Source organism: Oryx dammah, unplaced genomic scaffold (genome assembly GCF_014754425.2).
Source record: "Oryx dammah isolate SB20612 unplaced genomic scaffold, SCBI_Odam_1.1 HiC_scaffold_7, whole genome shotgun sequence".
Lineage (NCBI taxonomy): Eukaryota > Metazoa > Chordata > Mammalia > Artiodactyla > Bovidae > Oryx > Oryx dammah.
Window position 1 is genome coordinate 28,004,786 of NW_024070191.1, and position 25,833 is coordinate 28,030,618.

The 25,833-nt window shown below is 49.2% G+C and overlaps 1 protein-coding gene across 2 annotated transcripts; it reads right to left on the minus strand.

Annotated features, from left to right (window-relative positions):
* Window positions 1-1,601: 1,601 nt before the first annotated feature.
* RNF122 (ring finger protein 122) lies at window positions 1,602-19,914 on the minus strand. Of its 2 annotated transcripts, none has more exons than XM_040242919.1 (6): window positions 18,998-19,914; window positions 10,880-11,036; window positions 5,131-5,176; window positions 4,844-4,885; window positions 3,218-3,297; window positions 1,602-2,744 (listed from the first exon to the last, which is right to left on the minus strand). In XM_040242919.1, the coding sequence occupies exons 1-6, from the start codon at window positions 19,020-19,022 to the stop codon at window positions 2,630-2,632; spliced, it is 465 nt and encodes a 154-aa protein (XP_040098853.1). In that variant the 5' UTR covers window positions 19,023-19,914; the 3' UTR covers window positions 1,602-2,629. The 2 variants fall into 2 exon arrangements, with proteins under 2 accessions (XP_040098853.1, XP_040098852.1); XM_040242918.1 differs by having other exon boundaries at window positions 3,218-3,300; window positions 18,998-19,908.
* Window positions 19,915-25,833: the final 5,919 nt, after the last annotated feature.

Genomic DNA, 25,833 nt, shown 5'->3' on the forward strand with positions numbered 1-25,833 from the left:
GAGGCTAAGGCAAGAGTGAGGGGGAAGACTCCTGTTTTGCTCCGGAAATACATTGTATTCACGGTACTACAGCAAGTGGGTGGAACTAGAGGAAGTGGTGCTGTCAATGAAGAAAAGATCCAACCCTGTAGAGTGTGGTAGCAATGAGCAGCAGGTAGAGGCTCTAAGGAGCAGTGGTTACCCTGAATGTGAAGGAAGAAGTGGCAAGGGGGCGGTCCAGTGGTTAAAACTCCACCCTTCCAATGCAGGGGCCTTGGATTCCATCCTGGTTGAATAACTAAGATCCCACATGGCTCAGGGCAACTAAGCCCGTGCGTCACAACTACCGAGCCTGCAGCTAATGAAGGTCACGCACTGCAGTGAACAGCAGGCCCCATTTGCTGCAGCTGGAGAAATCCCACACACAGCAACAAAGACCCAGCATAGCCAAAAATAAATAAAATTTGTTAAAAAGTTAACAACGTAGTATTTCTAGATATGGTGCAGGCTGGGATGGGTCAGTGATTCTCAGCTAAGGTGAAGTTGCCCAGTCGTGTCCGACTCTTTGTGACCTCAGGGACTGTAGCCTACCAGGCTCTTCCATCCATGGCATTTTCCAGACAAGAGTACTCGAGTGGGTTGCCATTTCCTTCTCCAGAGGATATTCCCAACCCAAGGATCGAACCCAGGTCTCCCGCATTGTAGGCAGACACTTTACCATGAGCCAGTCTTACCAGCAAAAGAAATCAAGCCTTTATGGTAGCCTAGAGGCTTTTTTTTTTTTTTTTAAAGAGCTCAGTGAGTTACAAGAAGAATTCTATGAATGACAAGTCTTGGTAGCTGGAAGCTTTGGTGCCATACACCAGCTTAAAAAAAAAAAAAAACTAGAGATCACTTGAGTGAGTCTGGCTCACTCAGGTTTTCAAGCACATTGCTGTTAGTCCTGCTGCTGCTGCTGCTGCTAAGTCACTTCAGTCGTGTCCGACTCTGTGCGAGCCCAGAGACGGCAGCCCACCAGGCTCCCCCATCCCTGGGATTCTCCAGGCAAGAACACTGGAGCGGGTTGCCATTTCCTTCTCCAATGCATGAAAGTGAAAAGTGAAAGTGAAGTCACTGTCGTGTCCAACTCCTAGTGACCCCATGGGCTGCAGCCTACCAGGCTCCTCCATCCATGGGATTTTCCAGGCAAGAGTACTGGAGTGGGGTGCCATTGACTTCTCCGGATGTTAGTCTTAACCTATGCTAAAAAGATAGATACTACATGCTTCTTCAGTTGCTCAATCATTTTCAACTCTTTGAGACCCCATGGCCTGTAGGCCGCCAGGCTCCTCTGATGGGGTTTCCCAGGCAAGAATACTGGAGTGGGATGCCATTTCCTCCTCCAGGGGATCTTCCTGCCCCAGGGATCTCTCCTGCATTGGCAGGCAGATTCTTTACCACAGAGCCACCTGGGAAGTGCAGACAGATACTAACCTAATACCAATTCTCCTTGGCAAGGATTAGGAACCTCTGTGTGCCGTCTGCTCTGAGCACAGGGGAAGCAGGAAGACGCTGCTGGAGGATTCTGTTCCCTCTGTTGGAAGCAAAGGGCCAACAGACAAGCCACAACCACAGGCAAGAGGTTAGAGAAACTTGTTATTAAATTTAATTTTCTTTAAATACATACCTTTTTCCCACCCTCACCCACTTGAGGGGAGGAACAGAGAAAGCCCCCAGTCCTTCCATTTGGGGGATTCCATGTATAAAGCCTGAGATGGTGAGGATGAAGTATAAAAATACTATTTACAAAGGAAAAGAGGGTGTCCGTCGCAACCTTAACCTTCAGACAGCCCCTCATCCCCAGGCCCTTTTTTGCTCCTTTAGAAAAGAAAAAAAAAAAAAAAAAAAACACCTTGGGGAATCCACCTGGGTGTAGAAAAAGCCCTTCCTCTGGGAGGGGTGGGGAGGGGCGCTCAAACCCCAACATGGAATAGGAAGCTCTGAGATCAACCGAGGAACAGTAAATGGATTAAGCACCTCAGATGCTAAGAGAGGGCTGGGGCTGCCCCCCAGCACCCCCCACCCCCGCTGTAGTCAGCAGGCCGGCCGGCCGGCCAGCCTTTGTTTCTGCAGGTCCCGTGTAAACATCGACTCTTCTGCACGTCCACGCACTTTCCGATTTCCTACAGAGCCTCCTTGGCTTCTACTGGAGGCACCTGGTTCCTCCGTCTTTCCTCCCTTGCCTTCTAACCTTCCTCGGGAAGTTGTGGCAAGGAGGTGAGGGGGATCACAGGCAGGGCACAGCTCATCGCACCCCTTCTTCGAGGTCAGGGCAGCTCATCCTCCTTGGGGAAACCCTCAAGGCAGGGTGAGCTCCAAGTTCTTGGCCAAACAGGAGTAGATTTCTGTTCCCAGAGCAGGGACAATGCAGGCAGAGTCCGGTCCCGGCAAGGCAAGGCCATCGGCACGGGGTAACAGGGAGGAAGGCTTTGGGAGGCAGAAGTGGGCGAGTCTGGTCTCACCCTGACGGTGGAAGACCAGCCCGGCATCCCCTCCCCTCCAGGTGACCGGGACCCTCACCACCCGCCAGTCTTGTTCACCGTGGATGCGAGGAAAGACCAGGCACCCACGAAGCTAGAGGTCTCCTGCAAGCCTGGTACAGAGGCAGCGCTCACACCAGCTCATCCAATAGGATCCCGATGCTCTGGGAGGCCTCGGAAGGGCCAGCAATGGGCTTGTTACACATGGGGCAGACACAGCGCACCTCCAGCCACTTCACCAGACACCTGCGGGCAAAAACCGACCTGTTACTCCCTAAGAAGAAGATACCAGCATGCTCCAGCTGCCCCTTCATAGAGCCCCGCTGCTTCTCAAGACAAGAACCTCTCCATCCCTGCCCTGGTCTAGCCCTTCCGGCTTGCCTGGTATGCAGACAGGATGCAGGGCATCAGCAAGGGGTGTGTGGGAAGGGCAGGGACTTCAGCCTCTAGAAGACTGTTGTTATTGTTCCGTTTCCAAGTCATGTCCAACTCTGCGACCCCACGGACTGTAGCCCGCCAGGGTCCTCCAATCACGGGACTCTCCAGGCAAGAAAACTGCAGTGGGTTGCCATGTCCTTCTCCAGGGGATCTTCCCCACCCAGGGATTGAACCCAAGTCTCCTTCTTGGCAGGCAGGTTCTTTACCACTGTATCGCCTGGGAAGCCCCCCTCTAGAAGATGTTCCCTGCTTTCTTTGCTCCAAGGCACCTGGACACTTACTTGCGGTGAAAGGCGTGTTGGCACGGGAGCACACCTAGCTCGTCCTTGCCCTTGAAGTCTTCCAGACAGACGGCACAGGTCTGCTGTGGGAAGAGAGAGCCGTGTGAGAGGAGACGGGCAAGAGCCTCCCCCCCGAATCCTCAGTCACATCACCCCATCTGCACCCAAGAGAGGACTAACCCTGACACGTGTGGCAGCCACCATCCACGGCGGACTGCTTCAGGTTTAAACTGACCCAAGTAGATGAAATTAAATGGTTAGTTCCTCGGTCACGGCAGCCACATTTTAAGTGCTCAACAACCACAGTGTGGCTAGTGGCTCCCAAGCCAGAGAATACAGATAAAAAGCATTTAATTGTTATTAATGTGTTAATTTCTGTTGTGCAGCAGAGTGACTCATGTTATTTTTCATATTCTTTTCCATTATGGTTTATTTTAGCATACTGAATATAGTTCCCGGTGCTATATAATACAACTTCGTTGTTTATCCAACCTACATATAACAGTTTGCATCTACTAATCCCAACTCTCAATCCGCCCCTCTCTACCCCTCTTTCCCTTGGCAACAACAAATCTGTCCTCTGTGTCTATGAGTCTGTTTTTCTTTCGTAGATAAGTTCATTTGTGCCATATTTTACATTCCACATGTAAGTGTTATCACATGGTATTTATCTCTTTCTGTCTGACTTCACTTACCATGACAATCTCTAGGTCCACCCACGTTACTGTGAATAGCATTATTTCATCCTTTTTTAAATAGTCTTTCTAGCCGAGGACTTTCGACCAGGGGGCACTTATCCATAACTAGAGGTAAGGAGGAGGTCTGGCGTATAGTTTCCATTCTTTAAAGCCAGCCTTGCATCCTAGTATATTAGCCCCTCAATCCCAGCTGAATTTCCTCCTCTGGAGGAGAGCTTAAGAAACATCAGAACTTGGGGACATCATGACCATGGACCCCAAAGAGACAGATGAAATGAGGCCGTATCCAGGCTAGTCTTGTGCGTGATGGAACCTGTGATTCTTCCCACACACAGACAACCACACACACGCTCTCTGCATGAGTGCCTGTGGTTATGGACAGAAGTCTTGGGACATGAGTTAGGTGACCCCAAATGCACAGGTGGGAAAGGAAGAAGAAACGGTCTAGTCCTAAAAGAGTTGGGAGTTGAGGGACCCCAGAAAGCGGGTGTGATGGGGTGCAGGGGAATGGAGGGGAACAGGGGTGAACTAGAGGGCTGGACCCGCATGTCAGACCCACAGTCGCCAGGACAGAGCACACACAAAGGGGACCCCTTTCGGACCCAGATGGGGGTACTGAGCAGGGAAAGTTAGTGAAGTCTGGCCGGGGTGGTCAGACTGCCCTCCCTGTTAAGATTACGTCTAGCAGGCTTCCTGGGGTCACAGGTCACCATGTACCCAAACCCTTTGGTGACCCACTTTGTTTTCTGCCTGTGCCAGTCCCAGACATAACAGATTCTGCATATTGATCACCTCCTGGGATGTGTCTTCAATTTGGCCCAAGGAGACCGGCAGGCAGGGACTAAGAAGGTTCCTAAAAAGGTCTTCAGGCCTGGAGAAGGTTTGCCTTACCCGATGGGCACCCCGTGTGCTGCCCCAGGGCACTCACCCCGTATAACTGCAACTTCTTGGCATCTCCTTTAAGCACCACCTGGGAAAAAAGAGGGGAGACCTGGGGTCAGAAGAAACCAAACATGGGGCCAGGTGGTATCAGCCGAGGAAGGGGGCCCCCAGCTCCGCCTAGGGAGCCCCTCGCTCTCCCTAGGCACGAGGGGAGAACAGGCCAGCTTCATCTTGCTCCCTCCCTGTTCCCTCCACCTCCCCTGGCCATCTCTATCTGGGCTAGTAGTGGTGGAGTGGGGAGAGGTCTCAGGACCAAATGAGGACTTTATTTACCTCTTTATATCCATATCGTTCGCTCTGTGCCTGGTTCCGGAGTTTGCTGGGGGGAGCAAGAAAGAGGGAAGAGAAGAAGTCATTATGTCTTTGCACAAACAGCCATTCAGAGCAGGAGACAGGCCGGTGGCTTGGGACTTCCTTCTGGGGGTGGGGAGATGCGTCCCGTAGACATGGAATATGCATAGAAGTCTTTGCAGGTCACCAGCGTGGGGTAAGGACTCAGACTGCCTCAAAACTCACTGTCACCTGCCCTCAACTGGGGGTGGGGGTTCTGACAGAACACCCTAAAAGTTCATTCACCTTCCTTCCTGGCAGGCCACCTCCTTTGGCCTCCCCAACCAGACAGATCAACCATCTGCTTGCTGAGTGTGCAAAAGTTAGTTTTGTTTTTGTTTTTTTTGGTCATACCACGTGGTTTGTGGGATCTTAGTTCCTGACCAGGGACGAACCTGCCCCCTTCAGCAGCGAAAGCAAGGAGCCCTAACCACTCAACTTCCAGGGAAGTCCCAGAAGGTAGACACTCTTAAGAGGGCTATTTCCACCAAGCCCGGGCAGCAGGAGAACATCTGTTGAGCCTGGGGAATTTTCCACCCGGAGATCACAAGTATTCTAGAGGCAGAGCACACGCTTCCCCCTTCACAGCACCAGGGCAACACAGGCAATCCCTTCTTTGTTTTCCTCTTTTTGTTTCAAGCTGGTGGCCTGCATACAGCCGGACTCTCAATGGCCAGAACACAATGGCCAGAACATGCCGTTACTAACGGCAGTAGCATAACTGTGATGGGGGATTTCCTAGGCGTCGATCTCTACCGCTATAGATCCATATCTGATATCTAGCGATATAGATCCATATCCGTGCTCATCGATTTCAAACACCTTCCAGAGGGAGAGACGTGCTTCTTGGCAGACAAGGAACACGGAGTCCAAAGAAGCTAAGTAACTTGCCCAAACTTCAGAGCTGCCTGGCAGCAGAGCCTGGATTCTCACCAAAGTCGACCTGACGACACAGCCCTAGCTCTTTACCACAAGCTGTGGCCAGCCTCACATTCAGGGGGCACACACCCTGCTCCTGGGCATAGGATGGGGTTTTGGGAAACACCCTTTCAATCAACAAGCCACCAACTTTCTGAATGGCTTACTGTGCCAATGGCCGAGACCAAGATGATACACTGATAACTTTTTTTTTTTTGCTGTTTTATTTTCAGTGAGAGAAACCTTCTGAACTGTGCAGGGAGCTCTATGGTCTCCTATACCTGGGGACCAGATAGAGTTTCCTCTCCCAGGAATCATTTCTACCAAAGATTTGTGTTATTGGAAGAAGACACCAGAGAACCACCAGGTTATGACCAGGGCAGGCAATCATGGTTTCCTGAGGGTCAAAGCCAGCTAACAATTTGTTTCATAAGGCCCAGAAGTGAAGAAGTGTTCTTTCCTATACATATACTTTTACTTATTTAATTTTTGGCTGTGCTCTGTTGCTGCTCGAGGGCTTTTATCTAGTTGCGGGAAAGCGGGGGCTACTCTTCGCTTGGATGCTCAGGCTTCTCCTGTTGTGGAGCATGGGCTCTGGCGTGCGTGGGCTTCAGCAACTGTAGCACGTGGATTCAGTAGTTGTGGCTCTTGGGCTCTAGAGCACAGACTCAGTAGTTGCGGTGCACAGACTTAGCTGCTCCACGGCATGTGGGAACTTCCCGGCTCAGGGACCAAACCCGTGTCTTCTGCACTGGCACGTAGGTTCTTTACCACTGAGCCACCAGGGAAGCTCTGTACTTTTTCTTTTTTATAAAACTAAACTTTTTAGTTTGTCATGGAGTATAGCAGATTAACAAACAAATGTTGTGATAGTTTCAGGTGGACTGCGCAGGGACTCAGCCATACATATCCATGGATCCATTCTCCCCCAAACTCCCCTCCCATCCAGGCTGCCACGTTACACTGAGCAGAGTTCTGTGTGCTGGCCTTGTTGGTTACAGAACTGTGCTTACTCATAAATGGCTGAAAGCAGGAATTGAAAGAATATTTCATGCCATGTGGAAATTATATGAAAATCAACTTTCAGTGCTTGCCATAAAATTTTACTGGAGCACAGCCACACTTATACTTTATGACTGCTTCTGTACAGAAGGGCTGGGTGGTTCAGACAGATATCATATGACTCGCAAAGCCTGTAATAGCTGGCATTTTATGAAAAAAAAAAAAAAAAGCTGATCTGTTAGAGGAAGAGAATCTTTGATCACTAGCCTTAATTGAAGGGAGGGCACAAGGTAAGATGCTCCAAGAGCAACGCAGAGATGCTGGAACCAGAGCAAAGGAGGATGCAGAAAGCCTGGTGCACAGCCTGGGGGCAGATAAGATCCGGCTGCCTCCACCTCCACGGCTCCTAACAGGAGGTCAGGGGACAGGTGGGGCCAGTGTCCCTCTGCCTCAGGGCTGAGGGCAAGGCAGCACCGCCGCTGCCTGCCCCCCGACCCTCACCTCCGCCCTCATGGGCAGGGGGGTTTCTGGTCCTTGGAGGGACAGGCTGAGGGTATAACCAGAGCTCCCACTGTTCCACCCCTACCTGCACACGTTCCTGTACACACCTGCATCTGTGTCCCCACTTCTAAATGAGAGGGGCAGGGAAGGATGCACTTAAATGATCAAGGGCCACCTGCCTGACACTGGGTTCATCTGGGGAAGAAGAAGCATGCTCTTGTTGTCAGGCTGCCCAGAGCTGCCTTCTGCGGGAGAGACTGCTGCTCTTTTAGCTGGTATGTACAGAGTGAATAAGGAAGTGGCGAGGAGCCTGCCGGCTTCCTGGCTCAGAAAGAGGGGATGTCACATCTCCGGAGCCTCGCCTACTTCGCCTGCAGCATGCCTACACTTAGGCAGTACGCGCAGTGCCTTTCTGCTTGCTCTGTCATAAGACGCTGGAGGGCCCTTCTGTCTGTCTGGCTCCATTTAATGGTCTTATCCAAGGATTCTCCAGAAGCTGACTGTGAGAGTCCAGGACCATCAACTGGAACATTGAAGGCTTCAGAGTCATGCTCTAGATTCACTCTGCCTGTAGATTTCCATATCAGGAAGGTAGAGGTTGGGATGAAACAGGGCCAAAAGGGTTGCAAGGAAAACGAGAGCAAAAAAGCAGAGATCTTGGGCCAGCAGGGAGGGAGTGCCAACAACTCGGGACAGGTGGCCTTCTCAGCTGCTGGGGTGAGCAAAGCAGCTAAAAATACCCTGAATTCAATGAGCCCATTTCAAGTCACTGCCAGTGGGCGCTTCCTGGCTTTTCCCCTTTTGCAACAAACAATGCGGGCAAGTCCTGCAAAGAGTTGTTTCTTTCCTGCCCGATTTGTACTTCACGGGGCCCCTTCCATCCTGTGTAGGGCAGAGATCAGCTCCTGGCGGGTGGGGGGGGCAGGTCAGGGAAGACTGAGCGAGGGGGAGTTTGGCCGATGAGCTCAGCAGGTTGGGGGCGGGGCGGGGGGGGGGGGCGCCGGGCCGGGTCACAGGCCTATTTTGGCTGAGGAGGAAACCGAGACACAGGCAGAGGAAGTGGCTTCTGTGCTTGTGTGTCTTTCTATATATAGGTGCTCCCAGGCTACCACATACCAGCAAGGCTGAGGAACCATGAGACGCCAGGGTCACACCAGCTTTGGGCTGCAGGACAGAGGGCAGGGTGGCGAAGGGGCAGATGACTGCAGAAGGAAAACAGGTGGTGCCAAGCAGCCCCACAGTAGGGGGAAATCTTCTGGTATCAGGTGGTCACCAACTCCAACCAAGCAAAAATAAATAAATAAACCTGCCGTACCCAGAGCTCCCAGCCCATTCTTCTGTACCACCACGGTGTCTGGCTGCGAGTGGGTGGCCACGGGAGCCCCAGATGATCCCGTTCAAGGAATAAGAATCTGGGAAGGCCAACATCCGGAATCCAAAAGACCCTCACTAACCGTCATCAGACAAGCCCATCTCACCATCTTTCCAGATACAGGACTTCAGGCAGCTCTTTAACCGCCTGAGCACAAGTTTCCTCATTTACGAAGCAGACTAATAGTGAAACTGGAGGGCAGTTCTGAGGACTAAGGAAGATGAACATTTCACAAGGTGGTCAGCACGGTGCCTGGCACACCAGGAAGTCCTGGGCAAAGAGGAGCTTAAACCCCAAAATCACACCTATTAGTGGCAGAACTGGGAAACGAAGCTGGGTCTCCCACCTACTGGCTCAGAGTGATTTTGTAGAATTTCCTCTCTTGACCACCTCTGCAGCCTGGCAGGGATGTGCATGCATGCGTCTGTGTGTGTGTAGGGGCCACACACAGCCTGGTTTTACAGCCTCCTGCCAGCATCGCACATAAATCTTGGGTATGCCTCCATCTTCCGTCTCGGCGGAGTTGCATACATTGCTTCATATGCGGAGAGCGAGGTGGTTGTTGGTCAGGAAGACGAAAAGTTTGAGGAAGAAAACTTCAGCTGGGGGAAAGGGGCGGGCGGGTGTGGAAGGGGGTGTTGAGATACCGGAAATCTACCCACACCCTCACTTTACTAATGAGATGCAAATTTCAGACTCAGTGGTACAAGAGGGGAAAATAAACCACTACCTTCTCTGCAAAAAGCCTTCTAAGTGGAAAATTTCAGTCCCGGGGACTTTTTAAAGTCTGGAGAAAAGAAGGAGGGCTGAGGCAGTGGATAAGAAGCAAAGGAGAGCAGGGCCCCAGGGCACTTCCCCTTCTTAAGAAGGGGCTCCTCGGCCTGAGGAATCTGAACAAGCGTCTGCTAACTCCTAGCCTCCCACCAGGCAAGCCACTCAAACTCACCAGGATATCTCTGTGGGGAATGCAAACTCCTTTGGCCTTCATCTTAATTTAATCTGTTTAGATGATCTGATCAGATACTAGACACCCCAGCTTATGTCCGTCTACCCAGGCACTGGGTAATCATATGCTTGTGTGTGTGTCTGTGTGTGGGCGTGTGGCTTGGTTTTATCACAATGGCTCAAGGAACCATGACATCCTACTGGTCAGGGGTGTGCAATGTTCCCCAGTGCACAGGACAGGCCCATACAATGAGGAATTGTTAATACCCATAGGGTGCCCTAGTTCAGAAACACTACTGTATTTTCCACCCTGAATACCAGGCATGCCCTACATTTTTGATAGAAGATAGCCACCAATTCCCTTGTCTAGAAGCAAAGAAAACAGTTCCTGGAGCTTGGCTCGCCCTGCTAAGCTCCAATCCTTCCCTGGACCCCTATGCGATAAGAAGTGATGGTTTTCAGTTTTTATTCCTTCAAATGTAAAAGGCAGTACAAACAGGCAGCTCTGCAGACACCAGCTTGCTAATATTAGCATCTGGAAGGATGATAACAGGATTCCCCAGGAGGGCAGAGGGTCATGCCACTGATGGAATGATACCCCCTTAGCCCTGGCCACCCAGAGGGTGTGAGTGGGTGGAGAGAGATGGTGAGGGTCCACTGATGATATTACTTAGTCATTCTAGGCAACATGAGAGGAACTGGCCAGCAGGCGGGATGCAGGCTGATCCATGCTGACCTTGTATGCGCTGGACAACTTGATAGGCTGATGGAAATAGAAACAGCAGGCCTCAGGGGCCCAGCTAACGGCAAGCCAAGTCTTGTCCTCAAAGCAACGAGCCCCAGCTGGAGGCTGGTGACTGCAATAGGAGGCTCGTTCGGTTCACCCTACCTGTGGCCGCCACCTCCTGGACCTCCCCCTCCCCGGGACCCCAGGTCAGACAGTGAGCCACCCACCTGATAAAATAGCAGCAGAAGATGAGGCTCAGCATGAAGACGAAGATGCCCGTGCCAAAGATGACCATGTAGATGTTGAGGGGAAGGTCTTGGAAACTGATGGGAGGCATTGAGCAGGACTTGTTGGTGCTCACCAGTCCCAGGCCACAGAAACACCCTGCAGAGAACAGGAGAGGACAAGTGTGACGACAGTGGGAAATTTACTACCGAGGCTGATGCCACTCTTCGTGAGCAAGGATGCAGCGAGAAATGCAAGCCTCTGACTCAGGGACTTACTTTTTTCTAACTGAAGCATAACTGATTTATAATGTTGTGTTCACTGCGGATGTTCAGCAAAGTGATTCAGATATCCATATACGTATATGTATTCTTATTCATATTGTTTTCCACGATGGCTTATTATAGAACATTGAATACAGTTCCCTGTGCTTTGCAGTAGGTCCTTGCTATTTATTTTATACACAGTGGTTGGTATCTGTTAATCCCAAACTCTTAATTTACCCCTCCCTCATTCCTTTTCTCCTTTGGGAACTGTAAGCTTGTTTTCTATGTTTCTATGTCTGTGTGTCTGTTTCTGTTTTGTAAACAAGCTGTGTCATATTTTAGATTCCACATATAAGTGATACTGTATGGTATCTGTCTTTCTCACTGCACTTAGTATGATAATCTCTAGGTCCATCTAGGTTGCTGCAAAGAGCATTATTTCATTCTTCTCTTTTTAGGGCTGAGTAGTTTTCCATGATTATATTGGATTGGCCAAAGAGTTCATTTGGGTATTTCCTGAAACATTGTATGGAAAAACCCAAATGAACTTTTGGACCAACCCAATATCCTGTGTGTGTGTGTGTGTATGTATGTGTGTGTATGTCTCTGTGTATGTATGTGTGTATGTATGTGTGCATGTGTGTATCTCTCTGTGTGTGCATGTGTGTGCATGTCTCTATGTATGTATGTGTGTATGTATGTCTCTCTGTGTGTCTCTCTCTGTGTGTGTATATCTCTGTGTATGTGTGTATATGTGTGTGTGTGTGTGTATGTCTCTGTGTATGTATGTGTGTGTATTGTGTATGTATCTCTCAGTGTGTGTATGTGTGTGTTGTGTATGTGTGTATGTTTCTGTGTATGTGTATGTGTGTGTGTGTATTGTGTATATGTCTCTGTGTATGTGTGTGTGTGTATTGTGTATATGTCTCTGTGTATGTGTGTGTGTGTATTGTGTATGTGTGTATCTCTCAGTGTGTATATGTGTGTGTATGTGTGTGTGCACATGTGTATCTCTCTGTGTGTGCGTGTGTGTGCATGTCTCTATGTATGTGTGTGTGTATGTCTCTCTGTGTGTCTCTGTGTGTGTGTGTGTGTGTGTGTGTGTGTGTGTGTGAACCACACCTTCTTTATCCATTCATGTGTTGGTGAACATTCAGGCTTCGTCCATGTCCTGGCTCCTGTCAGTAGTGCTGCTGTGAACACTGGGGTGCAACTATCTTTTTGAATGCATGTTTTTTGGGGGGTAAATACCCAGAAGGGGGACTGTGAGATTACGTGGCAGTTCTACTTTGAGTTTTTTAAGGAACCTCTACACTGTTTTCCACACTGGGTGCACCAATTTACATTCCAGGGACTTACATTTACAACCTCGTCCCAACACTAGTGACATGGTCTGGGGTAAATGATTTAATCAATCTAGGAAACAGGAGCCTACACATGATACTTCAACCTGCACCTCCTTCTAGGGGATCAAGGAATCGGGCAATGAGTGGAAAGAGAAAACTCACTTCAGTCTGGTAGAAGCCCCTAGGGTGCACTAGCAAGACGAAGAGCCTCAGGTGAGGAAACATCCATCTGGGCTCCAATCCCACCTCTCCCTAGCTACGCGACCTTTGAGAAATTACCTTGCTGAAAAGCTCCCCTTTGTCACAGGAAAACAAGCAAAGTGCAGAGGCAACCCAAGACTATGGTGTAAGAAATATGCTTTGTAAATTGCAAAGCGAAGTTGCAAAGGCCATTTGTCATTATTAAGCCACCTGCTCCAGAAGCCAGGCTGCACCCAGACCAGAATAGAAATTGTTCACTCTGAGTCTGGGCCCGCGTTCCAGAATGTGGCGGGGGTGGGGGAGGGGGAGCCACTGCTCACTTTTCCTGGCCACCCTCCCCTTTTCTACTCAAAGCCTCACCATGCGGTCTGCTAATGGCAGTGGCGTCCCCAGAGCTTGTAGAACACAGAATCTCAGGCCAGCCGCCATCAAAGCAAATCAGAATCTACGTTTTAACAAGGTCCCTTCAGTGTGGGAAGCACAGGTGGCCTCTAGAAGCTTCATTCACGTGACTCAGAAGTAAATCTTGATTGATCTGAACGTGACAATCACCTTGCTTTTGCCAGGGTTTGGTGCTGGGATAGGTATGTGATTGGGCTTCCCTGGTGGCTCAGCGGTAAGACTCCGCTTGTTAAAGAAGGAGATGGGGGTTCGATCCTTGGGTAGGGAAGATCCCCTGGAGAAGAGAGGGAAATGGCAACCCACTCCAGTATCCTTGCCTGGGAAATCCCATGAACAGAGGAACCTGGTGGGCTACAGTCCATGGGGTCACAGAGACTAAATGACAACACCAACAAAGGCACAAGATTAGGTTCTGGCTGAAGAAAAACAAAGAGAAGAACGTCTGCTATAAAGACAAGATTTTCCTTTCTTGGGTCACATCTCTCCAAAGCATTTGGAATGGTGGAAGCCAAGTTACAGCTGGTAAGAGGGAAGTTCAACATAAAGCTGGTGGCAGAGAAGACAAGGAAAGAGGAGGAATGAAAGATGTTGTCTGTCAAGGGGCTGGAAAAATCAATCCTGGAGCTACTTCATGGGACCATTGGTCCTGAGGGTAGAACACTGTCTATTATGGTTTTAAGGGGGGAAAAAGAAAAAGGAATTAACCATAAATCAGGTGAGTGGTTTTTCTTGCTAGCAGGCAAATATCAGTGATCTGAAAGGTAAGCCTCAGAGTCTTGGATTTCAGAAAGTGTTGGGACAGGAAGGCTAGACTTCACCATACATTTGTGTGTGTGTGTGTGTGTGTGTGTGTGCGTGTGCGCACGTGCACTCATTCACTCAGTTGTTTCCAACTGTGCAACTCTACGGACTGTAGCATGCCAGGCTCCTCTGTCCATGGGATTCTCCAGGCAAGAATGCTGGGTTGCCATTTCCCTCTCCAGGGATCTTCCCGACTCAGGGATCAAAGGTCTTGAGTTTCCTGCACTGGCAGGCAGATTCTTTACCGATGAGCTACCTGGGAAGCCCTTACACACACTACCAGCCAAACACATCTCATGCTACCAACTGAACCTTCGTAATACCATCACCATGCAATGTACTCTCCCCGCCCTCTCCGCAGGGTTTGAAAAAAAAGATTCAATCATTAAATAACACGAACAGTCAAACAGCTAAGAAGGCCTGGCTTCAAAGACCTATGGGGACTTCCCTGGCAGTTGAGTGGTTAGCACTCTGCACTGTCACTGCTGAGGGCACAGGTTCAGTCCCTGGTGGGGGTGAGGGGAGTGGGGAGGTGGGGACGAAGATCTCGCAAGCCATGGAGGGGCCGGTGGGTGGGGAGAGCGGGGAGGAGGACTCAGGCCTTCAATACGGGTTCCTGTGCTTTCCTGACATTGTGGTTAGGAGCCATTAATATACTTTGGAATGCTATACCATAATTAGAGCAGCGACCCCAACTCCGCAGAAGACTTGAAAGACCGGAGTCATCTCTGACCTCACACATCTCCACCCTCTTCATCCCCGAGATCAATCTAGTGACCAATATAACAAGCCCTCTCCAAACCTCTTTCAGACTGTATGCCAACTCTCCTGCCAAGTCTCTATTCCAAACACACTTGGAGCCCAGTTCTACTCCAAGTCCCTATTAATTGATGTCTAGTCCCTTCTCTAATTTAGCCCACATGTCTGGCATATCCTCCCACTCCGTTTTTCTACTATGATCTACCAAACTCGGGCTTCTAGTCCTCCCAAACAAGAATGCGCTGGGTCCTCTCTCTTCCTCCTCAACTCGGTGTCCCCCAGCATCACCCAAGGTGAGCGAGTCTCCTCTCTATTTCTTGCCCAACCCTGTCTTCACCTGCCTCCAAACTTTTGCTCATGCAGCTTCTCTGCCTGAAACTCTCTCTCTCTTCCCAAAGTCCCCCAAGGCTGGTCTTTGTGATAGTCACCCTCCCCTCCCCCCGCCAGACCCCAGCTCGAATTCTATAGCGCTCACAGCCTGTATCACGTGCTCTGGCTCCAGCACTCTCAGTTGACTGTCGTAGGTTACCCTACGGTTCCTAGAATCAGCTTCATTTAACTCAAACGTGCATTAAACACTGGTTACATGACACGTACCATGACAGACACTGAAGAAAAAAGGAAAGACTAGATGATATTACAGTCTAGGGAAGAAGACAGACACAAAGATTTCCATCGTGGAAAGTGTGGTACATAGTAGATGTGTGACTGATGAGATGGTTGGATGGCATCATCCATTTAACGGACAAGAATCTGAGCAAACTCAGGGAGATAGTGATGGACAGGGAAGCCTGGCATGCTGCAGTCCATGGGGCGCAAAGAGTCGGACATGACTGAGCGACGGAGCACCAACATACAATTCTGAGATCAGAGACAGAGTTCTAACCAGCCTGAGCACTCCTAGGTCTGAGGATAGCAAACTTTTGTACTTTGACTGAAATGGCAACCCACTCCAGCATTCTTGCCTGGAGAATCCCATGGATGGAGGAGCCTGATAGGCTACAGCCCATGGGGTCGCAAAGAGTAGGACACGACTGAGCGACTTCACTTACCCTCACGTTTGGCTTTCTTTCAGTAACTGGTTAACAGATAAGTAATTCCTGATTTTTCTCAAGGCGACCTAGTCCTCTTGGCAAAAGCTCCCGCTTCAAAGTAAGGAAACTGAAGTTTGGGAAAATTGCCCAGAAACTGCCCTCAGCTGACAGGTGACCAGTCAACCAACAAGTACTGCTTGCTGGCTTGACTTATACACTGATCTAGACATTGTGGGAAAACAAAAAGTAAAAGTAGTTCTTGTCCAGAGAGACTTTTGGGTTCAAGTTGGGGAAAAATTAATTAGCTACTAAACTTTGCTAAACCCCTGCTTCTTAGCCTCTGGCATGGGTTAGAAAGTTTTCACCACCTCTTCACTTCCACTCAAATATGTGATCTCTGTGGGCCAAAGGAGATTGATTTTTCCATGAAGACACCATAGTGGACTGACCAGGCAGGAACAACTTTCTGTCTACTCTGGAAAACGGTGTTTGGGATTATCTTCCAGGTAACTCTGTCCTCCATGACAAAGAGGCTTCTTCCCCACCAGGCACGTCTCCCCTGGCCCTGTCTCATCAACAGCTGATGCTGTAAGAGTCTAATCCTCCATCTGCCTTGATTCTCCATGTACCTTTTTTATTTTTTTAAGAGTCTTCACTGAAATTTGTTACAGTATTGCTTTTATGTTTTGTTTTTTTTGGCTAGGAGGCAAGTGGGATCTCAGTTCCTTGACAGGGACTGAACTCACACCCACTGCATTGGAAGTCAAACTGTTGACCACTGGATCACCAGGGAAATTCCACCATGTACCTTTCCTCAGCTGTATCCTGGCATCCATAGGGTCCCAAAGAACCTCATTTGGTTCCCTTGCATGGCAATAACCATAGATAACGCAGAGGGTTTGCATGTATGCACTCTGAAGGCACTCTGGCCTCGGCAGTGAATCAGTTTATTGATCTGATCTTGCCAAGAGGCTTTCTGGGGCTCCAGGATTGAGTCATGGGCTTCCCTGGTGGCTCAGCGGTTAAAGCGCCTGCCTCCAATGCGGGAAACTCGGGTTCGATCCCTGGGTTGGGAAGATCCCCTGGAGAAGAAAATGGCAACCCACTCCAGTATTCTTGCCTGGAGAATCCTATGGATGGAGGAGCTTGGTAGGCTACAGTCCGTGGGGTCGCAAAGAGTCGGACATGACTGAGTGACTTCACTTTCACTTTCCAGGATTGAGTCAGCGAGTTGGGACTTTCTATGATAAAGAGGTGTGGGTGAGAAGAGCTTCATGGCTAAGAGGAGATGGCCCATTTGCTTGCATTCTGATCAAAGAAGTAGACAAAAAATACACTGGGTTAAAAGCTGACAGTGGTGTAGCTTTTTCTCTAAACTTATAAGGAAAGAATTATCACAAAGGTGTTTGGGGAGGGATTGCTTCTTCCCTGGAGTCAGAGAACAGTCCTTTCTCCATCACTTTAAGAAGTAAAAAGAAACACAACATAGTAAGTCAACTGTGTTGTTGTTTAGTCGCTGAGCCGTGTCCAACTCTTTTGCGACCCCATGGACTGTAGCCCGCCAGGCTCCATTATCCATGGAACTCTCCAGCCAAGAATACTGGAGTGGGTTGCCATTTCCTTCTCCAGGGGAATCTTCTTGATCCGGGGATCACACACATGTCTCCTGCATTGGCAGGGTGATTCTTTACAACTGAGTCACCTGGGAAGCCCAAGTCAACTATAAATCAACAAAAAATAAATACATGTTTTAAAAAGTGGAAAGATGAAGCAGCAAGTGCTCTGCTGGTCTAAAAATCTATGAAAGGGGGTGGCCCAGAAACAGGGCTACTGTTCACTGACAGCTAGCTACCTTGGTTCTTCTCCTGAAGTCTGTTCCATTGTTTCCCTCGACCTATGAAAGCCTTGACATCAGAATGTCTCATCCCCCAGCTCGCGGGCTGGGAGCTGGAGTGACGTCAAGAGAAGGGCTGGCCAAGAACGACCAGGGGATCTGGGAAATGCTGCTCTTTCCCAGCCAACGGGAATCTTTCCCAGATGTGGGGGGTCACTGTCCTCCCCCACCCCACCCCCGCCCCCACTCCAGCTATGTCTCCGATCACACACACAGCTAGGTTCATTTTCAGGAAATTAGATCCTACCAGCTAGAGGAAGAGGGGGATGGGAGCCCCTCATACACAGGCTGCCCAAACCCTGCCTTAAAACAAAAGCCTCTTGAAATAATTAATGCAAGATCTGGCAAGAGTCTGCTCTCAAGAATGGATTTCTTCCCGCGCCCCCGCCCCCCCACTAACTAGCCAGCCTACCCTAACTCAGAGATAAGGCCAGCTGCTTCTTTCTCCCTGCCCCCGGCCCCTGCCCGCCCTTCCCCTCTTTCTCCAGAAACTCTCCAAGCTTTAGAACAAGGCAGTCAAGATCCCAGGGTCACTGGAGGGTATTAGCAGCCAAAGTTTTGAACTAACCCGCTTAGAAGGGCGTCTCTTCAGGTAGCCGGGACAAGGAATCAGCCCTAAGCCCAACCTGTAGTCACGGAAACTGCTAAAAAGCCTAAATGTGAGGTGCATTTAGCATCAACCAGGCTGGGGAGGGAGGGGAGACTGGGTCTGGAGGCGCGGACACCACCGAGGCACAGGAGCTTGTACAGATCCCCAGGCAAGCCCTGCATTCAAGGGTAGCCGGGCGCCAGAATATCTACACGGCTTTATCAATCCAATAAAGGCACGCTCATTAATCCGGCGTCATCCCCGGGCACAAAGCCCCCGAGCAGCCGGTGCGAAGCTAACAAAGGCGCAAGGGAAGCCGCCCCCACGCCCCGTCCTGCACGCTGCACTGTATACATATTTAAAATAGCCTGCGAAGTTTCAGACCAGGAACTTGAGCTCCCTCTAGGAGATCCGAGCCCGACCGCGGATTTAATTATCCGCCGACGACCACAACAAAGAGCAAGTTTGAGCGCACAAAGGCGAGGAGGGAGGCGGGTATGAGTGCTAAGCCGCCACATAGAGGCCGGGAACCCCTCGGCTCCCACGACCCCCCCCCCCCGCCCGAGAGATCCCTCTCCGCCCTGCAGTGAAACCTGGATTCCACACCCTCCCCGCCCCCCCCGCCGCCTTTCAAATTCCGCGCTGTGCAGAGCCGAGTTGAGCGCCAGGACGCCTCCTCGTCGGTCCCACTGCAGTAAAAACTTGGCTCGAGAGGGAGAAGGAGCCCTCCGATCTGAAACCTGGCGCCCCCCTCCAATCCTCGTCTCCAGCCAGCCCCGCGTCCCTTGAGCCCCCGCTCCCCCCACCCCTCCAAAGCCCGGTACTCACCGTTACACCACTGGAATGGGTGCATCAATGAACTCTCGGCTGGCTTCCTCGGGCGAACGAAGGCAGGTGCGGGGCGGGAAGGCGGGGCGGGAAGGCGGGGTGGGCGCGCCGGCCGGTGGGGTCGCCGGAGGGGCCGGTGCGCTGCGCGGGAGGCCGCCCTTCCCCTGCAAGTGGAACTCCCTCCGGAGCCGGGAGCTTCGCCGCGATGGGTTTTTGGAGCCACAAAGAGGAAAGAAGAGAAAAGAGACAGAAAAGTCTCCCGGCTCTAAAGACCGCGGAGGAAAGGCAGGAAGGGCCCGGGGGCTGGGGGCTGCTGCGGGGCGCCGGGTGGGCAGAGGAGAGGAAATAGCCCTAGGCAGAGGCGCGCCGTGGACGCCGCCGCACCGAGGTGAGACGCCAGGGACTCCGAAACTGACACGGTGCACGCACACCCCCTCCCTTATACTGCCCCCGTTCCCCTCCCGTCACCGGCCCTCAGCCAATGGGAGCCTTCCTCCGGCCCCTGGCATTACTTGCAGACCCGCCCCATCCGAGTGTGGAGAGCATCTCTGAGGCTTGGGCGCCTCCCCTTCACCTTCAGTCCAGAGACGATCGGGCGGCGCGCTGGCCCGAGCAGCCCCGAGCCAGCCTCCTCCGCTCGGGACCTGGAGGAAGGTGAACAATTAGTGCCACCGTGTTTTCGTCCTCCAGATCGGTTACTGTTTAGCATTTCTCTGGCTCTTTGAGAAAGCCAGTTCGAGGGAGTGGTCCCATTTCTGTCCAGAGGGCAAGGACGCGGTCTTAGGTGGCCGGCTCTCACGTTTCTTTGCTCGCTCTAAAAGAGGGAGCATTGCAGCTCGAGACTGTCCTACCAAGTGAAGTGGGAAAGACAAATATCATACTATATCCCTTATATGCAGATTGTAAAGAAAAAAAATTGATACAAATGAACTTATTTATAAAACAGACTCACAGAAACAAAGTTATGGTTACCAAAAGGAAAAGGGGGAGGGAAGGATAAATTATAATTTTGGGATGAACAGAAACATGCTGCTATACATGAACTAGATAAACAAGAAGGACCTGTACTCACTCTCTTGTAATAACCTATGATGGAAAAACAATCTGAAAAAGAGTATGTACACACATATATATTTGAATCACTTTGCTGTACATCTGAAAGTAACAACATTGTAAATCAACTGCACTCCAATAAAATCATTAAGTAAGTTAGTAATAAAGTTGCTGAATAGAATTCCACTATGTGAACGCATCACTTCTTTGTTCACCTGTTGTTGGGTGTTTTGAGTTATTTCCAGTTTGGGACTATTAAAAATAAAGGTTTTAAAAACAAACAAAAAGAGAAAGAGGGACTGAAGCCAAGATTTAAAGCAGGTGAATCTGAAAAGCGCTTTAGTTGTCATCTTATCCTCTCCGCCCACCCCCCAACCCCACCCCCACCCCCCAACCACCATCCGTTTAAGCTTAAGGTAGACTTGTCAGTGCTCTAGGCTCCTGAATAGCAGAATCAAACCCAGACATCGACATTGGCAATATCATAAGGGCAGCATCTTCAGCATTTAGCACTGCACAGGTGTTGAATAAACAGTAGTTAGAACAAAGACTGAATCTCTTAATTCCCTGTCCAATGTGATGGTTTCTTTTACCGGACATTCCATCATTTCTTTCTGTTTCTCTCTCACTCTTTCCCTTCCTGCCTGGCTTTCTTTTCCTCCCTCCCTTCCTTTTTCCTTCCTTCCTTTTTTTTCTTTCTTTCCTTCCCCCTTTCACCCCTCATTTCTCTCTTCCTCTGCCTCCTTTTTCCTTACTTTGTCTTTCTGTCTTTCATTTACTCAGAATATATTCACCAAGAGCCTACTCTGGGACAAGCACTGTTTCCCTGGAGAGCCATCAATCAATGTTCTCAAGCCTGTTCTCCTGGGATTTACATCGCATAAGAAGATAAACAGTGAGCAAGCAAGGAAACAAGAATGACTCAATCTTATCTTCCTATTCAACTTAATGTCCTATTGGAAGGTGAAAAATACTTTCCCTTACTCTTGAGAGTTTGTAACACTTAAATAAGACTATGCAAATGAGTCTTCTGCCATTTAATAGCATGATGGTTACGGTAGCAAAAGATCTGGCCAAGATTACTTAGCAGTCTGCAAAAATAGGTTAGCGCTTACTTATGCAGTTGTCTGAAAACAATCTTTTTTTCTTTCTGAGCTACTCTGGAAGGGCATCATGTACAGATCCAGCTGATTTCATCTCCTAATTGGACATCTACAAAAACTTCCTAATTGGTCTTGGTCTCTGAACATGAACGTGCCTATTCTCGGCTGTGTCCGACCCTTTGTGGTCCCATGGACTGTAGCCCGCCAACCTCCTCTGTCCATGGGATTTCCCAGGCAAGAATACTGGAGTGGGTTGCCATTTCTTTCTCCATCTTGGCAGAGAGCAGAGGATTTGAAAAGACAAAACAGTTGTGTTATTACTTACCCAATAGTTCTATTTAATGGTTCAGGGGAAAGGTGTTGATAGGTGAGCTGATGGATTGAGGAAATCTGCTAGGCGCCTCTAGGGCACACCTGTAAAGGGCAAGCCTATGAATGGGAAACTGACTGGAAGTAAGGAATACCTCTTCCCTTCCTTAGGCTAAGAACCCAGGTGGGAAAACAAGATTCTCGCTAGACCCTCCAGAAAGGAAGACAGCCCATCTGACACCCTGATGTTAGCCCAGGGAGACCTGTGTCAGTCTCCTGACCTACAGAGTTGTAAAATGATAAAGTGAAAGTGAAAATTGCTCAATTGTGTCTGACTCTTTGTGACCCCATGGACTATATAGTCCATGGAATTCTCCAGGCCAGAATATGGAAGTGGGTAGCCTTTCCTTTCTCCAGGGGGATCTTCCCAACCCAGGGATAGAACCCAGGTCTCCTGTACTGCAGGTGGATTCTTTACCAGCTGAGCCACAAGGGAAACTGGTAATATAATAAATCTGTTGTTTAAAAAAAAAAATCCACCTTCCAATGCAGGGGATGTGGATTCCATCTCTGGTTGGGGAATTAAGATCCCACACACCACTGGGCAACTAAGCTGGCAAGTCACAAGGAAAGATTCCCACAACTAAGGCTTGATGTAGCCAAAAATAAATAAATAAATTTTTTATACAGTTGATTTCTGCAAGTCAAAACCACAATGAGGTACCATCACACGCTGGTCAGAATGGCTGCCATCAAAAAGTCTACAAACAATAAATGCTGGAGAGGGTGTGGAGAAAAGGGAACCCTCTTACACTGTTGTTGGCAATGCAAACTAGTACAGCCACCATGAAGAAAAGTGTGATTTTCTTTAAAAACTGTAAGTAGAACTGCCATATGACACAGCAATCCCACTGCAGGGCATATACACTGAGGCAACCAGAACTGAAAGAGACACGTGTACCCGTCTTCATTGCAGCACTGTTTACAATAGCCAGGACATGGAAGCAACCTAGATGTCCATCGGCAGACAAATGGATAAGGAAGTTGTGGTACATATACACAATGGAGTATTACTCAGCTATAAAAAAGAATGCATTGGAGTTAGTTCTAATGAGGTGAATGAAACTGGAGCCTATTATACAGAGTGAAGTAAGTCATAAAGAGAAACACCAATACAGCATATATATGGAATTTAGAAAGATGGTAATGATGAGCCTATATACAAGAAAGCAAAAGAAACACAGATATGAACAGACTTTCAGACTCTGTGGGAGAAGGCAAGGGTGGGATGATTTGAGAGGATAGCATTGAAACATGTATATTACCATATGTAAAATAGATGACCAGCGCATGTTCAATGCATGAAGCAGGGCATTTAAAGCCAGTGCCCTGGGACAACCCAGAGGGATGTGGTGGGGAGGGAGGTGGGTGGCGATTCAGGATGGGAGACACATGTACCCCCGTGGCTGATTCATGTCAATGCATGGCAAAGACCACCACAATACTGTAAACTATTTAGCCTCCAAATAAAGTAAATAAATTAATTTTTTTAAAAGCATAAAGAGTTGATTTCTCACATTGTATCAGTATAGTTTAGATAACTCACCTTCCCCCCAACCTCAACCAATGATGCCCAGCTTCTTCTGAATCAGGAGAGAAGTCTGGTTACTTCATGATGATGAAATGGAGACAGTAAAGAAGATGATAGCTTATACATCCAAGTCTGAAGAAGTCTGAAGTAGAATTATGTTTCTAAATCTTCCATAGCAAGAAAGAAAGGTAATACTAAAGACTGAACTTCCAGAAAATCTTCTGAGAAGTCAGGGACTCTTCATTTCCAAGGTTCCACTTCAGCATCATTTTACAAACCCTAGAAGGCCATTCACTTTATGGCCTTGTTAGCACTAGAGAAATGCATTTTGGAGAGAGTGCTAATTCTGTGGAGGAACATGAGACCAGAAACCTTGATCGCATCATTTCACATTTTACTAAGACTCTTCCACCCGCCTCCATTTTTTTTTTTTTTTGCTAAGTCGCTTCAGTCTTGTCCAACTCTATGCAACCCCATAGACGGCAGCCCACCAGGCTCCCCCGTCCTTGGGATTCTTCAGGCAAGAACACTGGAGTGGGTTGCCATTTCCTTCTCCAACGAATGAAAGTGAAAAGTGAAAGTGAAGTCGCTCAGTCATGTCCGACTCAGTGACCCCATGGACTGCAGCCTACCAGGCTCCTCCGTCCATGGGATTTTCCAGGCAGGAGTACTGGAGTGGGGTGCCATTGCCTTCTCCGACCCGCCTCTATGTCCAGCCCTAAAATGCGGAAGAGAATGCTAACCATGGTTGGTTATAAAAAGATTCGTACTCAGGCTAAGTCACTTCAGTTGTGTCCGATTCTTTGCGACCCCTTGGGCTGTAGCACGCCAGGCTCCTCTGTCCAAGGAATTCTCCAAACAAGAATACTGCAGTGGGTTGCCATGTCCTTCTCCAGGGATTCTTTCCAACCCAGGGATTAAGCCCGAGTCTCTCATGTCTCCTGCATTGCAGGCAGATTTTTTTTTTTTTAAACTGGGGAAACCCAGTAAAAAGTGATAATTGACCCCAAATAAACATGTCATACTTCACAATTAGACACATTGTCATATTTCCCCAAGTCTTTTCATTTTTTAAGAGAACAATTTTCATAAGAATATTTAATTCTTTGAAGCAGTTTAGAGTTATTTATTATATATTCAGGCTAACGAGGCCTTTCCCTTATTTAATTCTTAAAAGATCCAGCCTTCCTCTGAAAGTCTCCGTACCAGAATGTTTTTAGGACGATTGATGCAACTTTTTTTCCCTTTTATTTATTTATTTTTGGCTGTGTTAGGTTTTCGTTGCTGCACAGGCTTTCCTTTCGTTGCAACAAGTGGGGTCTACTCTCTAGCTGTAGTACAGGAGCAGCAATTTGTCCCTGCCCCTGGGTTCGATCCCTGGGTTGGGAAGATCCCCTGGAGAAGAGAATGGCTACCCACTCCAGTATTCTTGCCTGGAGAATCCCATGGACAGAGGGGCTTGGTGGGCTACAGTCCATGGGGTTGCAAAGAGTCAGACACGATTGAAGTGACTTTGCACGCACCCACGTGCTGCCCCTAGCTCCCAACTCACCTGGGAAATCCAATAAAGCGAATAAGAGAACTTCCTTGGTGGTTCAGTGGTTACGACTTCAAGCTCCTAGGACAGGGGACTCAGGTTTGATCCCCAGTGAGGGAACTGAGATCCCACATGCTTTGCAGCACAGCCAAACAGAAGAAAAAAAAAAAGAGAGAGAGAGAGAGGGAGAGAGAGAATAAGGCTTTGGTGTGACCCTGGAAGCAAAGCTTCCTTTCTCTCTCTTAGAGGATTGTCAGTTCTGGGGTGATGCCCACGCTCTCCCCAGGTATCTCCTAAGCATTCCTGATGAAGTTTCTAGGTGCCAGCGGAGGCTGGAAGGAAACAGGCTAGCTTGGTTTCCCAGGGATCCTTCACAGCCCTGCTGTGAATTAGGATTTCTGGAACGAAAGAATCTTCTAGGCCAGAATGGAACCATCATCCCACATGTGAAAGTGGAGATTGGAAAACGAAACAGAGGATGAGAGACAAGCACCGTTGACAGAGCACCTGCTGCGTGCCCCACCCGGGACTCAGCACTCCACATTTTTTCATGGATTCTTCACCAGAACCTGCAGGGTAAGGTTATTTTTCACTTTTTCTTTTTTTTGTTTTTTCCTGGCTGCACCATGAGACATTTGGAGTCTAATTCCCTGATCAGGGATCAAACCCTCACCCCCTGCATTAGAAACTGAGGTCTCAACCACTGGACCACCAGGGTCCAGTCATTTTAAAATACTCCCATCCATTCATTTAAAAATATTCCTCCCTTAAAAATGGGGAACCTGAGGCTTTCCTGGTGGTGCAGTGGCGAAGACTACATGCTCCCAATGCAGGGGGCCTGGGTTCGATCCCTGGTCAGCAAACTACATCCCACCTGTGGCAGCTAAGAAGATCCTGCATGCCACAGCTGAGACCCAGAGCAGCCCAATGAATAAAATAAAATGGCAGAACAAAGCAACAGCAGAACAGAGAGCCTACTTTCCATTGTCTTGAGATCGGGCTGGACTTACTTGTACTTGTTAGAAACAAGCTGAGTGAAGTAGAGATGTCAGTCGTTGATCCTGCAGACTGGGTCATAAAACTTCACTGTGATTTCTTTCTCTCTTGCTTCTTCTCTTCCTGCCTTTGTCTGTCTGTCTTTCTGTCTGTCTCCCTCTGGTCACTTGCTCTGGGGAGGCCAGAACTCATGTCCCACGAACACTCACCTGTGGAGACATCCCACGGCAGGGAACGGAGGTCTCTC